Source organism: Oncorhynchus kisutch, linkage group LG5, assembly GCF_002021735.2.
Source record: "Oncorhynchus kisutch isolate 150728-3 linkage group LG5, Okis_V2, whole genome shotgun sequence".
Taxonomy (NCBI): Eukaryota; Metazoa; Chordata; class Actinopteri; order Salmoniformes; family Salmonidae; genus Oncorhynchus; species Oncorhynchus kisutch.
The window spans coordinates 65,142,608-65,157,662 of NC_034178.2; the positions used below are offsets into that span (position 1 = coordinate 65,142,608).

Below are 15,055 nucleotides of genomic sequence, written 5' to 3' on the forward strand. Positions count from 1 at the left end.
AGAGAGCACACTTAAATTCACACAGGACACCGAATAGGACAGGAGAAGTACTCCAGATATAACAAACTGACCCTAGCCCCCCGACACATAAACTACTGAAGCATAAATACTGGAGGCTGAGACAGGAGGGGTCAGGAGACACTGTGGCCCCATCTGAGGACACCCCCGGACAGGGCCAAACAGAAAGGATATAACCCCACCCACTTTGCCAAAGCACAGCCCCCACACCACTAGAGGGATATCTTCAACCACCAACTTACCATCCTGAGACAATGCAGAGTATAGCCCACAAAGACCTCCGCCACGGCACAACCCAAGGGGGGGGCGCCAACCCAGACAGGAAGATCACATCAGTGACTCAACCCACTCAAGTGACGCACCCCTCCTAGGGACGGTATGAAAGAGCCCCAGTAAGCCAGTGACTCAGCCCCTGTAATAGGGTTAGAGGCAGAGAATCCCAGTGGAAAGAGGGGAACCGGCCAGGCAGAGACAGCAAGGGCGGTTCGTTGCTCCAGAGCCTTTCCGTTCACCTTCCCACTCCTGGGCCAGACTACACTCAATCATATGACCCACTGAAGAGATGAGTCTTCAGTAAAGACTTAAAGGTTGAGACCGAGTTTGCGTCTCTTACATGGGTAGGCAGACCATTCCATAAAAATGGAGCTCTATAGGTGAAAGCCCTGCCTCCAGCTGTTTGCTTAGAAATTCTAGGGACAATTAGGAGGCCTGCGTCTTGTGACCGTAGCGTACGTGTAGGTATGTACGGCAGGACCAAATCAGAGAGATAGGTAGGAGAAAACCCATGTAATGCTTTGTAGGTTAGCAGTAAAACCTTGAAATCAGCCCTTGCCTTGACAGGAAGCCAGTGTAGGGAGACTAGCACTGGAGTAATATGATCAAATTTTAGGGTTCTAGTCAGGATTCTAGCAGCCGTATTTAGCACTAACTGAAGTTTATTTAGTGCTTTATCCAGGTAGCCGGAAAGTAGAGCATTGCAGTAGTCTAACCTAGAAGGGACAAAAGCATGGATTAATTTTTCTGCATCATTTTTGGACGGAAAGTTTCTGATTTTTGCAATGTTACGTAGATGGAAAAAAGCTGTCCTTGAAATGGTCTTGATATGTTCTTCAAAAGAGAGATCAGGGTCCACAGTAACGACGAGGTCCTTCACAGTTTTATTTGAGACGACTGTACAACCATTAACATTAATTATCAGATTCAACAGAAGATCTCTTTGTTTCTTGGGACCTAGAACAAGCATCTCTGTTTTGTCCGAGTTTAAAAGTAGAACGTTTGCAGCCATCCACTTCCTTATGTCTGAAACGCATGCTTCTAGCGAGGGCAATTTTGGGGCTTCACCATGTTTCATTGAAATGTACAGCTGTGTGTCATCCGCATAGCAGTGAAAGTTAACATTATGTTTTCGAATGACATCCCCAAGAGGTAAAATATATAGTGAAAACAATAGTGGTCCTAAAACGGAACCTTGAGGAACACCGAAATGTCCAGTTGATTTGTCAGAGGACAAACCATTCACAGAGACAAACTGATATCTTTCCGACAGATAAGATCTAAACCAGGCCAGAACTTGTCCGTGTAGACCAATTTGGGTTTCCAATCTCTCCAAAAGAATGTGGTGATCGATGGTGTCAAAAGCAGCACTAAGGTCTAGGAGCACGAGGACAGATGCAGAGTCTCGGTCTGATGCCATTAAAAGGTAATTTACCACCTTCACAAGTGCAGTCTCGGTGCTATGATGGGGTCTAAAACCAGACTGAAGCATTTCGTATACATTGTTTGTCTTCAGGAAGGCAGTGAGTTGCTGCGCAACAGCCTTTTCTAAAATTTTTGAGAGGAATGGAAGATTCGATATAGGCCAATAGTTTTTTATATTTTCTGGGTCAAGGTTTGGCTTTATTACTGCCACTTTTAGTGAGTTTGGTACACATCCGGTGGATAGAGAGACGTTTATTATGTTCAACATAGGAGGGCCAAGCACAGGAAGCAGCTCTTTCAGTAGTATAGTTGGAATACGGTCCAGTATGCAGCTTGAAGGTTTAGAGGCCATGATTATTTTCATAATTGTGTCAAGAGATATAGTACTAAAACACTTGACCGTCTCTCTTGATCCTAGGTCCTGGCAGAGTTGTGCAGACTCAGGACAACTGAGCTTTGAAGGAATACGCAGATTTAAAGAGGAGTCCGTAATTTGCTTTCTAATAATCATGATCTTTTCCTCAAAGAAGTTCATGAATTTATCACTGCTGAAGTGAAAGCCATCCTCTCTTGGGGAATGCTGCTTTTTAGTTAGCTTTGCGACAGTATCAAAAAGGAATTTCGGATTGTTCTTATTTTCCTCAATTAAGTTAGAAAAATAGAATGATCGAGCAGCAGTAAGGGCTCTTCGGTACTGCACGGTACTCACTCTTCCCGACAAGGTACCTGCTGGAGGGTCATGTCAGGATGAGCCTGCAGGAAGGGTTCCACATGAGGGAGGAGGATGTCTTCCCTGTAATGCACAGCGTTGGGATTGCCTGCAATGAAAACAAGCTCAGTCCGATGATGCTGTGACACACTGCCCCAGACCATGATGGACCCTCCACCTCCAAATCGATCCTGCTCCAGATTACAGGCCTCGATGTAACGCTCATTCTTTCGACGATAAATGCGAATCCAACAACCATGTTTTTTTTTGTCAGCATAAGGCGCTCGTCGATTCAGGCATGGCTGGTAATTTTATCGACAGAGCGTTCGCCCTTAGTTTAGGGATCCCCATTATTCCTGTGGTTAGACCTTTCCCGGTACACGCTCTGGATAGTCGACCATTAGGGTTAATCAGGGAAGCCACCATCTCCCTGACCATGGTGACGCAGGGGGGTCACGAGGAGAGAATCAGTCTCTTCCTCATTGACTCTCCTGTGTTTCCCGTGGTACTAGGCCTTCCCTGGTTGGCTCGTCATGACCCCACCATTTCATGGCAACAGAGGGCTCTCACGGGGTGGTCGCGAGAGTGCTCGGGGAGGTGTGTAGGGGTTTCCGTTGGTTTCCATTGGTGCTCCCCCAGAATATGCCGATTACCACCCCATCGACGGGGGATTGTGCGATAAATCTCCTGGTAGACGCTACACTTCCCAGGAGTCACGTGTATCCCCTGTCGCAAGCGGAGACGGCGGCTATGGAGACATATGATTCTGAATCCCTGTGTCAGGGGTACATTCGGTCCTCCACTTCACCCGCCTCCTCGAGTTTCTTTTTCGTGAAGAAGAAGGATGGAGGTCTGCGCATTGACTATCGAGGTCTAAATCAAATCACGGTGAGGTACAGTTACCCGTTACCTCTCATCGCCACGGCGATTGAGTCAATGCACGGGGCGCACTTCTTCAGGAGTTCTTACAACCTGGTACGTATCCGGGAGGGAGACGAGTGGAAGACGGCGTTTAGTACCACCTCAGGGCATTATGAGTACCTCGTCATGCTGTACAGGTTGATGCATGCTCCATCAGTCTTCCAATCCTTTGTAGACAAGATTTTCAGGGACCTACACATGTAGGGTGTAGTGGTGTATATCGATGACATTCTGATATACTCCGCTACACGAGCATGTGTACTTGGTGCGCAGGGTACTTGGACGACTGTTGGAGCATGACCTGTACGTCAAGGCTGAGAAATCCCTGTTCTTTCAGCAGGCCGTCTCCTTCCTAGGGTATCGCATTTCCACATCAGGGGTGGAGATGGAAAGTGACCGCATTTCAGCCGTGCGTAATTGGCCGACTCCCACAACGGCAAAGGAGATGCAGCGGTTTTTAGGTGTTTGCCAATTACTACCGGAGATTTATCTGGGGTTTTGGGCAGGTGGCTGCTCCGATTACCTCACTGCTGAAGGGGGGTCCTGTACGTTTGCAGTGGTAGACTGAGGCGGACAGGGCTTTTGGGCACCTAAGGGCTCTGTTTACCTCGGCTCCCGTGCTGGCCCATCCAGATCCCTCTTTGGCGTTCATAGTGGAGCTGGACGCATCCGAGACTGGGATAGGAGCCGTGCTCTCTCAGCGCTCGGGTACGCCACCGAAGAAACCCAGCCCGACGGAGCGGAACTATGATTTGGGGGACCTGGCGCTGTTGGCTGTGGTTAAAGCTTTGAATGCATGGAGACATTGGCTTGAGGGGGCTAAACACCCTTTCCTCATCTGGACTGACCACCGCAACCTGGAGTACATCCGGGCAGCGAGGAGACTGAATCCTCGTCAGGCAAGGTGGGCCATGTTCTTTACCCGTTTTGTGTTAACCCTGTCCTACAGACCAGGTTCCCAAAATGTGAAAGCAGACGCACTGTCCTGGCTGTACCCCTGTGCTTTCTTCTCGAAGAAACCCAGCCCGACGGAGCGGAACTATGATTTGGGGGACCTGGCGCTGTTGGCTGTGGTTAAAGCTTTGAAGGCATGGAGACATTGGCTTGAGGGGGCTAAACACCCTTTCCTCATCTGGACTGACCACCGCAACCTGGAGTACATCCGGGCAGCGAGGAGACTGAATCCTCGTCAGGCAAGGTGGGCCATGTTCTTTACCCGTTTTGTGTTAACCCTGTCCTACAGACCAGGTTCCCAAAATGTGAAAGCAGACGCACTGTCCTGGCTGTATGACACAGAGGAGCGGCCCATGGATCAGACTCCCCTACTCCCGGCCTCCTGCCTGGTAGCGCCGGTCGTGTCGGAGCTGGACCCGGACATTGAGCAGGCGTTACATATAGAGCCCACTCCCCTTCAGTGTCCCGTCGGGCATCTGTACGTTCCATCTGCTGTCCATGACCAGTTGATCTATTGGGCCCACACGTCACCCTCCTCTGGTCATCCGGGGATCGGTCGGGCGGTGTGCTGTCGGAGTGGGAAAAACTGGTAGCCTACCTTGGCAAAGGACGTGAGGGTTTATGTTTCCTCCTGCTCGGTGTGCGCCCAGTGTAAGGCTCCTAGACACCTGCCCAGAGGTAAGCTACATCCCTTACCCGTTCCACAACGGCCTTGGTCACACCTGTCGGTGGATTTTCTGACCGATCTTCCTCCCTCACAGGGAAACACCATGATCCTGGTCGTTGTGGATTGTTTCTCGAAGTCCTGTTGTCTCCTCCCTTTGCCCGGTATCCCTACGGCCCTACAGACTGCGGAGGCCTTATTTACGCACGTCTTCCGGCACTACGGGGTGCCTGAGGATATAGTGTCTGATCGAGGTCCCCAGTTCACTTCGAGAGTCTGGAGAGCATTCATGGAACGTCTGGGGGTCTCGATCAGCCTCACCTCAGGTTTTCACCCCAAGAGTAACGGGCAGGAAGAGAGAGTCAACCAGGATGTGGGCAGGTTTCTGCGGTCTTATTGCCAGGACCGGACGGGGGAGTGGGCAGCGTTCATGACCTGGGCCGAGATGGCGCAGAACTCACTCCGCCACTCCTCCACTAACCTCTCCCCCTTTCCGTGCGTATTGGGGTACCAGCCTGTTCTGGCACCGTGGCATCAGAGTCAAACCGAGGCTCCTGCGGTGGACGACTGGTTTAGGCGCGCAGAGGAGACATGGGAAGCCGCCCATGTCCACCTCCAGCGGGCCGTGCTGCGACAAAAAACCAGCGCGGACCGTCGCCGCAGTGAGGCCCGGTGCGAACCGGGTCTGGCTCTTGACCCGAAACTTGCCCCTCCACCTTTCCTACCGGAAGCTTGGCCCGCGGTTTGCAGGGTCATTCAAAGTCCTGAGGAGAGTGAACGAGGTGTGTTACAGGTTACAATTTCCCCCGATTACCGTATTAACCCCTCGTTCCATGTGTCTCTCCTCAGGCCGGTGGTGGTTGGTCCGCTCCAGGAGTCTGAGGTAAGGAAGGTTCCTCCGCCCCTCTGGACATCGAGAGGGTGTCCTGGCGTACTCCGTTCGTCCCATCCTGGATTCGATGCGTCGGGATTCGAGGCGTCGGGCCTTCTGTACCTCGTGGAGTGGGAGGGGTACTGTCCGGAGGAGAGGAGGTGGGTTCCAGTGGCGGACGTGTTGGACCCTGAAATGCTGCGGGAGTTCCACCGCTTCCGGCCGGATCGCCCTACGCCTCGCCCTCCGGGTCTTCCCCGAGGCCGGTGTCATTGCGTGGCTCCAAGGAGGGTACTGTCATGACTTCCGCCAAAGTTGGACCCTCTCCTTGTTCGGGCGGCATTCGGCGGTCGACGTCACTCGTCTTCTAGCCATCGCTGCTCCATTTTTCATTGTTCTATTTGTTTTGTCTTGTTCCCCGCACACCTGATTTACATTCCCTAATCACACCGTCTTTGTTTTTTGTTTATTGTATCGCACCAGTCTGTTTTTTTCACCCTGGGCATTGCCTGTACCCTATTGGGGAAATTTTGGTGAAACTTATGGTTGTATTCTTGAATGGTATTTTGCGTTTGTTTTGCGTTTGTCACTTTTGTCGGTTGGCTTGAGTTTTAGCTGTTTGCTCTTGGCAAATAAAGTCGCCTGATCACCTATCTCTGCTCTCCTGCACTTGACTTGAATGACCAGCAGCGAAAACCCTGACAGTATCAAATGATCTATCTAAGTGGACAATGCTGTTTGATTTGAGTAGCACATACAACAATGGAATTATGATATTCTTTGACCATATAACCTGCTCTTCATGCATCTGTCAAACTGTTGCTTCTTCGTAATGTGTATGGCAGGTGGCCACCCCAAGCCATTCTAAAGGATCCAATCTAATATTCCTAAAAGCTGCAATGAATGGAATACCTGCAGGGTTCACAAGACTCGTAGACACAACAAAGTGTGTAGATACAAACACACACTTGAGTGTTAACTGTATTGATCCATACAAACACACACACACATCAGTTGACTGTGATTTTGTGTGCATTGGTGGTTGCACTGGTGGTGGTAGTAGTAGTGAGGTGGTGGTGGTAGAGGACAGTTGGGGATGGTCTGCTGATTCATTTCAAATCCCCCTCCACCCTCTCCAGATATGCCATATGGGCCAGTGTGTCCATTTGAGCGGACGGCTGGCAGCCTGGCCTGCTACCCCCATCCCCAGCAGCCTGTCAGGGAGGGTGGTGGATGGAGGGTGGAGGGGGCTTCTGCCTGCCTGATTCATACAGGGTTACACAGACCCAATTTCAGATTAATACCGTCCCTATACTGTATATAGTGCTTACATTACATTACTTTTTTAAATTGAACCTTAAGAACATTTTTTTTTTAAAGGACAGCCTACCCTATGGGATTCCCAATCACAGACAGATGTGATATAGCCTGGATTTGAACCAGGGACTGTAGTGATACCTCTTGCACTGAGATGCAGAGCTTTAGACCGCTGCGCCATTCAGGAGCCCTTTACAGTACCTTATGTTACTTTACAGTACTTTACATTTGTTTACATTATTTTATATTGCTTTACAGTACTGTAAATTACTTTACATTTCAATTAGTTGTAACAAATTGGGGTGGGCAGGTTAGGGCGACTCACCCCATCCACTTACCAATATGTACTTACCCACCCGGTTGACTCGAGTCGTGAGTGAGACTTTGGGTGAGAACGAGGGTGTCAAGTGACAGCGTGAGGTCAGGGCGGCTGCACCTTCTGCTGTATAACTCTGTCCTCTATTGTCCCCGCGGTGTTCGGTTGATCTCATTATTTCCTCTGTCTTTTTCTTCCTGAATAATGTAAAGGTATATATATGCATGAGGATAGAGGGAGGAGCCATGTAATGGGCTATCTCTCTCTCTGTCTGGGCCATGGATTTTGTAATCCCTACTGTCTGTCTGTCTGGGGGTCCCTCTCCCCCCTACTAATGATATGGATGCTCTCTGCACTTTCTCATACTGATGGGGTACTTGCGGGATTTGGTGTGTGTTTCCACATGCATGTTTAAGGGTAGGGATGTTTGTGTGTATGTCAAGACTGATGGTGTGTGTGTGAGCGTGCGCATGTTGAGGGTGATGTCAGTGATGGTGTATGTGTTTGTGTGTGTGTGTCGAAGGTCGTGGGGGGCTTTACTCTAGAGAATGAACACAGCGTCTGCCGCGTGACCCCTCTTACACCGACTGTTTCCTGAGCTCAGCTGATAAGTGTGCCGCCGTGTGGCCCCAACAAGCAAAGGGAAAAGAAAGAGGTGGAGGAAGACCAGTAAAAGACAAGTGGACAGCAGGCTCAGGGTCACTGAATGACGACCACATTAACTATTACAATGGCCTCCCAAACCCCCTAAACCATGGCCTTGGCCCTAACCCCACCTGGCCCAGAATCAGCCCTGGGTCGGCCCGGGTTAAGAGTCACCGGGCCAGGGCCGGCCAGTCAGTCAGCTGTCAGTAGGAGCAGGAAGTGTGGCAGGGTGAACAGTTATTTTTCAGGGCGTGCGATCTGCCAGGTCACCCACAGCTCAGTGGCAGGCTGCAGCAGACCTGCTGGTGTGTGATTAAGGGAACGGTGACAAAGATGCATAGGCCAGCTGTCACACACAGGGCAATAATGACGGGCAAATCCCGGCCGTCTGACTCTGCTCTCTTAGCTTCACTCTTGGACTCTAACCAGCTTTTGTTAACGTGTCACAAACTTGTTTTATTGTTTTAAGGGTTTTAGGTACTGTTTAGTTACTCTACTGAAACTTGTTTTATTAGGGATTTTAGGTACTGTTTATTTACTCTACTGAAACTTGTTTTACTAGGGGTTTTAGGTGCTGTTTAGTTACTCTACTGAAACTTGTTTTACTAGGGGTTTTATGTACTGTTTAGTTACTCTACTGAAACTTGTTTTTACTAGGGGTTTTACGTACTGTTTGGGAGAATATGATTTGGGAGAATATAATTAGAAAACTCTTAAACTGCTTGTTTATGTTCAGAGTGGCTAGACAGTGTCTACAACAAGCAGGGTGCTCTTGTGCTCGGAAGTTGAACTTGTAAACAATATATCATCCCTTCATTCAACCCATTGATTAGTATTTTCAGTGGTGTAAAGTACTTAGGTAAATATATTTTAAAGTACTACTTAAATCTTTTTTGGGGGGTATCTGTACTTTACTTTTTATATATAGTACTTTAACACCTAAAATACTTAGCAGGACATGAAAATGGTCCAATTCAAGCACTTATGAAGAGAACATCCCTGGTCATCCATACCCCCTCTGATCTGGCGGACTCACTAAACACAAATGCTTCGTTTTTAAATTGTCTGAGTGTTGTAGTGTGCCCCTGGCTATCCGTCAATTTAAAAAACAAGAAAATCGTGCCATCCTGTTTGCCTATTATAAGGAAATGATTTAAACGTTTACTTTTGATACTTAAGTATATTTAAAACCAAATACTTTTAGTATTTTACTCAAGTAGAATTTTACTGGGTGATTTTCACTTTTATTGAGTCATTTTCTATTAAGGTATCTTTACATTTACTCAAGTATGACAATTGGGTACTTTTTCCAAAACGGAATATTTTTGTGTTATGATACTCTGCTTTCACATGGTTTGGTGACATGTAATTCCGACATGGTGTGATAATTTGAACTATTAAACCCAATTTTGAACTTCATACATCATAGTTTTTCTTAATCTGTTCCCTAGTCATCTCTTCATCTGTTCCCTAGTCATCTCTTCATCTGTTCCCTAGTCATCTCTTCATCTGTTCCCTAGTCATCTCTTCATCTGTTCCCTAGTCATCTCTTCATCTGTTCCCTAGTCATCTCTTCATCTGTTCCCTAGTCATCTCTTCATCTGTTCCCTAGTCATCTCTTCATCTGTTCCCTAGTCATCTCTTCATCTGTTCCCTAGTCATCTCTTCATCTGTTCCCTAGTCATCTCTTCATCTGTTCCCTAGTCATCTCTTCATCTGTTTCCTAGAATAGTATAGGCTATGTGATGTTGATGGAGATGATGAAGATAGATCTGGAGATTGAGGGGATGCCTGTTCCCTTCTAGAAGATTTAAAGATAAGCATATAAATGCAGTTGTGACAACCTCTCTTTCTCTCTCTCTCCCTCGCTTTCTCTCTCTTGCTCTCTTCCGCTCTCTCTCTCACTCTATCTTTCTCCCTCTTTCGCCCTCTTTTTCCCTCCCTCTCTACCTCTCTCTTCCTCTCTCTCTCTCCATCTCTTTCTCAAAGCAATTCAATAAACTTTATTGACATGGAAAGTTAAATCACTTACATTGTCCAAGTAAACATTCTGTATAATAAATATGGTTGAATAAGACCACAATATCTCCCGCCCCCTCTCTCTCTCCTGCTCCAAACACACTCTCTAAGAGATCAGTTATATGTAGTAGAAAGAGCAGATCCAAAGATGACATCCTCTCTCTCCCTCTCTCCCCCTCTCTCCTTATTCTCTCTCCCTCTCTCCCCCTCTCTCCTTATACAAGCCACACTCTGATAGGTGAAGGATCTTGTGGGGTTGATGGACTGCAGCCTGCAGTAGGTTCCCGGTTAGGGTTGAAGGACTGCAGCCTGCAGTAGGTTCCCGGTTAGGGTTGATGGACTGCAGCCTGCAGTAGGTTCCCGGTTAGGGTTGATGGACTGCAGCCTGCAAGAGGTTACCGGTTAGGGTTGATGGACTGCAGCCTGCAGTAGGTCCCCGGTTAGGGTTGATGGACTGCAGCCTGCAGTAGGTTCCCGGTTAGGGTTGATGGACTGCAGCCTGCAGTAGGTCCCCAGTTAGGGTTGATGGACTGCAGCCTGCAGTAGGTCCCCGGTTAGGGTTGATGGACTGCAGCCTGCAGTAGGTTCCCGGTTAGGGTTGAAGGACTGCAGCCTGCAGTAGGTTCCCGGTTAGGGTTGATGGACTGCAGCCTGCAGTAGGTCCCCGGTTAAGGTTGATGGACTGCAGCCTGCAAGAGGTTACCGGTTAGGGTTGATGGACTGCAGCCTGCAGTAGGTCCCCGGTTAGGGTTGATGGACTGCAGCCTGCAGTAGGTTCCCGGTTAGGGTTGATGGACTGCAGCCTGCAGTAGGTCCCCAGTTAGGGTTGATGGACTGCAGCCTGCAGTAGGTCCCCGGTTAGGGTTGATGGACTGCAGCCTGCAGGAGGTTACCGGTTAGGGTTGATGGACTGCAGCCTGCAGTAGGTCCCCGGTTAGGGTTGATGGACTGCAGCCTGCAGTAGGTTCCCGGTTAGGGTTGATGGACTGCAGCCTGCAGTAGGTCCCCAGTTAGGGTTGATGGACTGCAGCCTGCAGTAGGTCCCCGGTTAGGGTTGATGGACTGCAGCCTGCAGGAGGTTACCGGTTGGGGGTGATGGACTGCAGCCTGCAGGAGGTTACCGGTTAGGGTTGATGGACTGCAGCCTGCAGTAGGTTCCCGGTTAGGGTTGATGGACTGCAGTCTGCAGTAGGTCCCCGGTTAGGGTTGATGGACTGCAGCCTGCAGTAGGTCCCCGGTTAGGGTTGATGGACTGCAGCCTGCAGGAGGTTACCGGTTAGGGTTGATGGACTGCAGCCTGCAGGAGGTTACCGGTTAGGGGTGATGGACTGCAGCCTGCAGGAGGTTACCGGTTAGAGTTGATGGACTGCAGCCTGCAGTAGGTCCCCGGTTAGGGTTGATGGACTGCAGCCTGCAGGAGGTCCCCGGTTAGGGTTGATGGGCTACAGCCTGCAGGAGGTCCCCAGTTAGGGTTGATGGACTGCAGCCTGCAGTAGGTCCCTGGTTAGGGTTGAAGGACTGCAGCCTGCAGTAGGTCCCTGGTTAGGGTTGAAGGACTGCAGCCTGCAGTAGGTTCCCGGTTAGGGTTGATGGGCTACAGCCTGCAGTAGGTCCCCGGTTAGGGTTGATGGACTGCAGCCTGCAGTAGGTCCCCGGTTAAGGTTGATGGACTGCAGCCTGCAAGAGGTTACCGGTTAGGGTTGATGGACTGCAGCCTGCAGTAGGTCCCCGGTTAGGGTTGATGGACTGCAGCCTGCAGTAGGTCCCCGGTTAAGGTTGATGGACTGCAGCCTGCAAGAGGTTACCGGTTAGGGTTGATGGACTGCAGCCTGCAGTAGGTCCCCGGTTAGGGTTGATTGCCTGCAGCCTGCAGTAGGTTCCCGGTTAGGGTTGATGGACTGCAGCCTGCAGTAGGTCCCCAGTTAGGGTTGATGGACTGCAGCCTGCAGTAGGTCCCCGGTTAGGGTTGATGGACTGCAGCCTGCAGGAGGTTACCGGTTAGGGTTGATGGACTGCAGCCTGCAGTAGGTCCCCGGTTAGGGTTGATGGACTGCAGCCTGCAGTAGGTTCCCGGTTAGGGTTGATGGACTGCAGCCTGCAGTAGGTCCCCGGTTAGGGTTGATGGACTGCAGCCTGCAGTAGGTCCCCGGTTAGGGTTGATGAACTGCAGCCTGCAGGAGGTTACCGGTTGGGGGTGATGGACTGCAGCCTGCAGGAGGTTACCGGTTAGGGTTGATGGACTGCAGCCTGCAGTAGGTTCCCGGTTAGGGTTGATGGACTGCAGTCTGCAGTAGGTCCCCGGTTAGGGTTGATGGACTGCAGCCTGCAGTAGGTCCCCGGTTAGGGTTGATGGACTGCAGCCTGCAGGAGGTTACCGGTTAGGGTTGATGGACTGCAGCCTGCAGGAGGTTACCGGTTAGGGGTGATGGACTGCAGCCTGCAGGAGGTTACCGGTTAGAGTTGATGGACTGCAGCCTGCAGTAGGTTCCCGGTTAGGGTTGATGGACTGCAGCCTGCAGGAGGTCCCCGGTTAGGGTTGATGGGCTACAGCCTGCAGGAGGTCCCCAGTTAGGGTTGATGGACTGCAGCCTGCAGTAGGTCCCTGGTTAGGGTTGAAGGACTGCAGCCTGCAGTAGGTTCCCGGTTAGGGTTGATGGGCTACAGCCTGCAGTAGGTCCCCGGTTAGGGTTGATGGACTGCAGCCTGCAGTAGGTCCCCGGTTAGGGTTGATGGACTGCAGCCTGCAGTAGGTCCCCGGTTAGGGTTGATGGACTGCAGCCTGTAGGAGGTTACCGGTTGGGGTTGATGGTCTACAGCCTGCAGGAGGTTACCGGTTAGGGTTGATGGGCTCCAGCCTGCAGTCGGGCCCTGGTTGGGATTGATGGGCTACAGCCTGCAGTAGGTCCCCGGTTAGGGTTGATGGACTACAGCCTGCAGTAGGTCCCTGGATAGGGTTGATGGGCTACAGCCTGCAGTAGGTTCCTGGTTGGGGTTGATGGGCTACAGCCTGCAGTAGGTCCCTGGTTGGGATTGATGGACAGCAGCCTGCAGTAGGTCCCTGGTTGGGGTTGATGGGCTACAGCCTGCAGTAGGTCCCTGGGTGGGGTTGATGGGCTGCAGCCTGCAGTAGGTCCCTGGTTGGGATTGATGGGCTACAGCCTGCAGTAGGTCCACAAACAGGACCACAAACAGTAGGTAATGGCCGGGCCACGGTGGGTGTTAATTTGTTATTGTAACTCAGCAGCTGTGCGGCATGCTCCGAGAGCAGGTGGCAGCCTCCGCAGGGGTGGTGGATGGGGGAGGAGAAGAGGGGGAGGGAGACAGGAGCATGTGGCATGTGTGTGTGTGTGTGTGGGGGGGGGGGGGGGGGGGTAGCTCTCAGCAAGCAAATTATATATCCTGTTTCCATGAGAAACAACATATGAGGGCCTGGATGGGTTCCAATACTAATCATTCCTTGCCTTCAATAGGTTGTTGTGTTGCAGAGAGGCAAGAAAGCAACACCACTGTATAGGTGGCACAAGGATGAATCAAATAAACAGATGTGGATGTGCTCTAAACCTACCTCTCTCTCTCTCAAATATAAATTATTATTATATTATCAAATAGAACATTCTTGATTAGCATCTATGCCAAAAAATAGCCTACAACATGACAAAAGTAGAACATTGAATCAATCTAAACATTACCTGAATATTCTCAACAGAGATCAAATGTTCAGAAGAAATTACTGTCTGCTCCTTCTTGTGACTTCCGTAGGATATGGCCAAAAACATCATATGCATCTTGATTTAAAAGACATTTTGTCAACACACCGTTGACATGCAAACAAGAAGTGGTCTGTTGGGCGGAAGGCAGCGTAGAGGTTAGGAGAGTTGTAACCGAAAGGTCGCTGGTTAAAACCCAGAGCAGACTAATAATTATTATTGTCGTATTTCCCATAATCTAATTTAGCGTCCGTAAAATATATTTCCCTGCTGTTAACGACCGTGTAACAACGCAGCAGAGTTTTGGCTTTTTCTCGAAAGGATTACAATTTGGCCCGCCCACTCAAATATTCAGAGCAATGTTGCTACAGTAGCAGCCTATGCCCCTGATACCTGATGCTGCAGTGTTACGGATCACTGTGTCTATTATCTTGAAAGAAAAACGTGGCTGATATCAGTTGACTCGATAAGCGTAATATTTTGGTTATAGTAGGCTGTATCTTGAAACGTGCACACTGCCATTCAAAGTGCGAAGAGCATGGTCGGGATCACGGGCGCTTTGCAATGTAAGTAACTAACCTATCTATGTTTTAGTGCTGTAAAATACATGTTAAACGTTTTTGTGACCATTTCGAGTATTATTATTATTTTGACATTATCCTATGGCTATTTGTTTGGATGAGATGCGCTGCTATAAATAAAAGGGACAACGTCAAATAGCTACTGGTCGCGCGCGCTCAGGAAAGGACTCAAAAATGCGGAAACTGTTTGCATGGAAGGCTAGTCGATTTCCCCCATAATATATCCTCCACAGTAGACGTGTCTTTTGTCCTGGGTATTTCGTTGCCTAGTGTAATGTTATGACGTTTAAGAGGCAGACATTTTTTATTTGACCTCAATAATTTGACAGAGTGCAAACATTCAATGGGACATTCACACATAGCCCAAGCAGGCCTACATCAAGAAAATATAATTATGTTCACAGTCAATTAAAATGTGTCTCATTATAAATACTATTTTTTTGCATTACCTTTGTTAACGTTAGATTATTATATTAGTAACCTAACTGTAGGCTATAATAACATGCATATAATGATGCTGTGAGCTTTGCCCTCGTATAGCTGGTAATATCCTGATATTATGCTGCGAAGGCCGTCACTCTAAATGTGCCTTTTCAGTGGATGATTTGGAATTAGTCCACCAGGCAAAGTTTTGC

At 49.4% G+C, this 15,055-nt stretch overlaps 1 protein-coding gene across 2 annotated transcripts in view; it reads left to right on the forward strand.

Moving 5' to 3' along the window:
* Positions 1–14,180: 14,180 nt before the first annotated feature.
* The window catches only part of LOC109891420 (protein CBFA2T2), an 85,707-nt gene continuing 84,832 nt past the window's right edge, over positions 14,181–15,055 (forward strand). For both annotated transcript variants that reach the window (XR_004210108.1, XM_031825677.1), the window contains exon 1: positions 14,181–14,405. Coding sequence is in view for 1 of the 2 variants with exons in the window: in XM_031825677.1 (XP_031681537.1) it covers positions 14,378–14,405 (28 nt within the window). In the remaining variant the exon portion in view is untranslated. The remainder of the gene's footprint in view (positions 14,406–15,055) is intronic.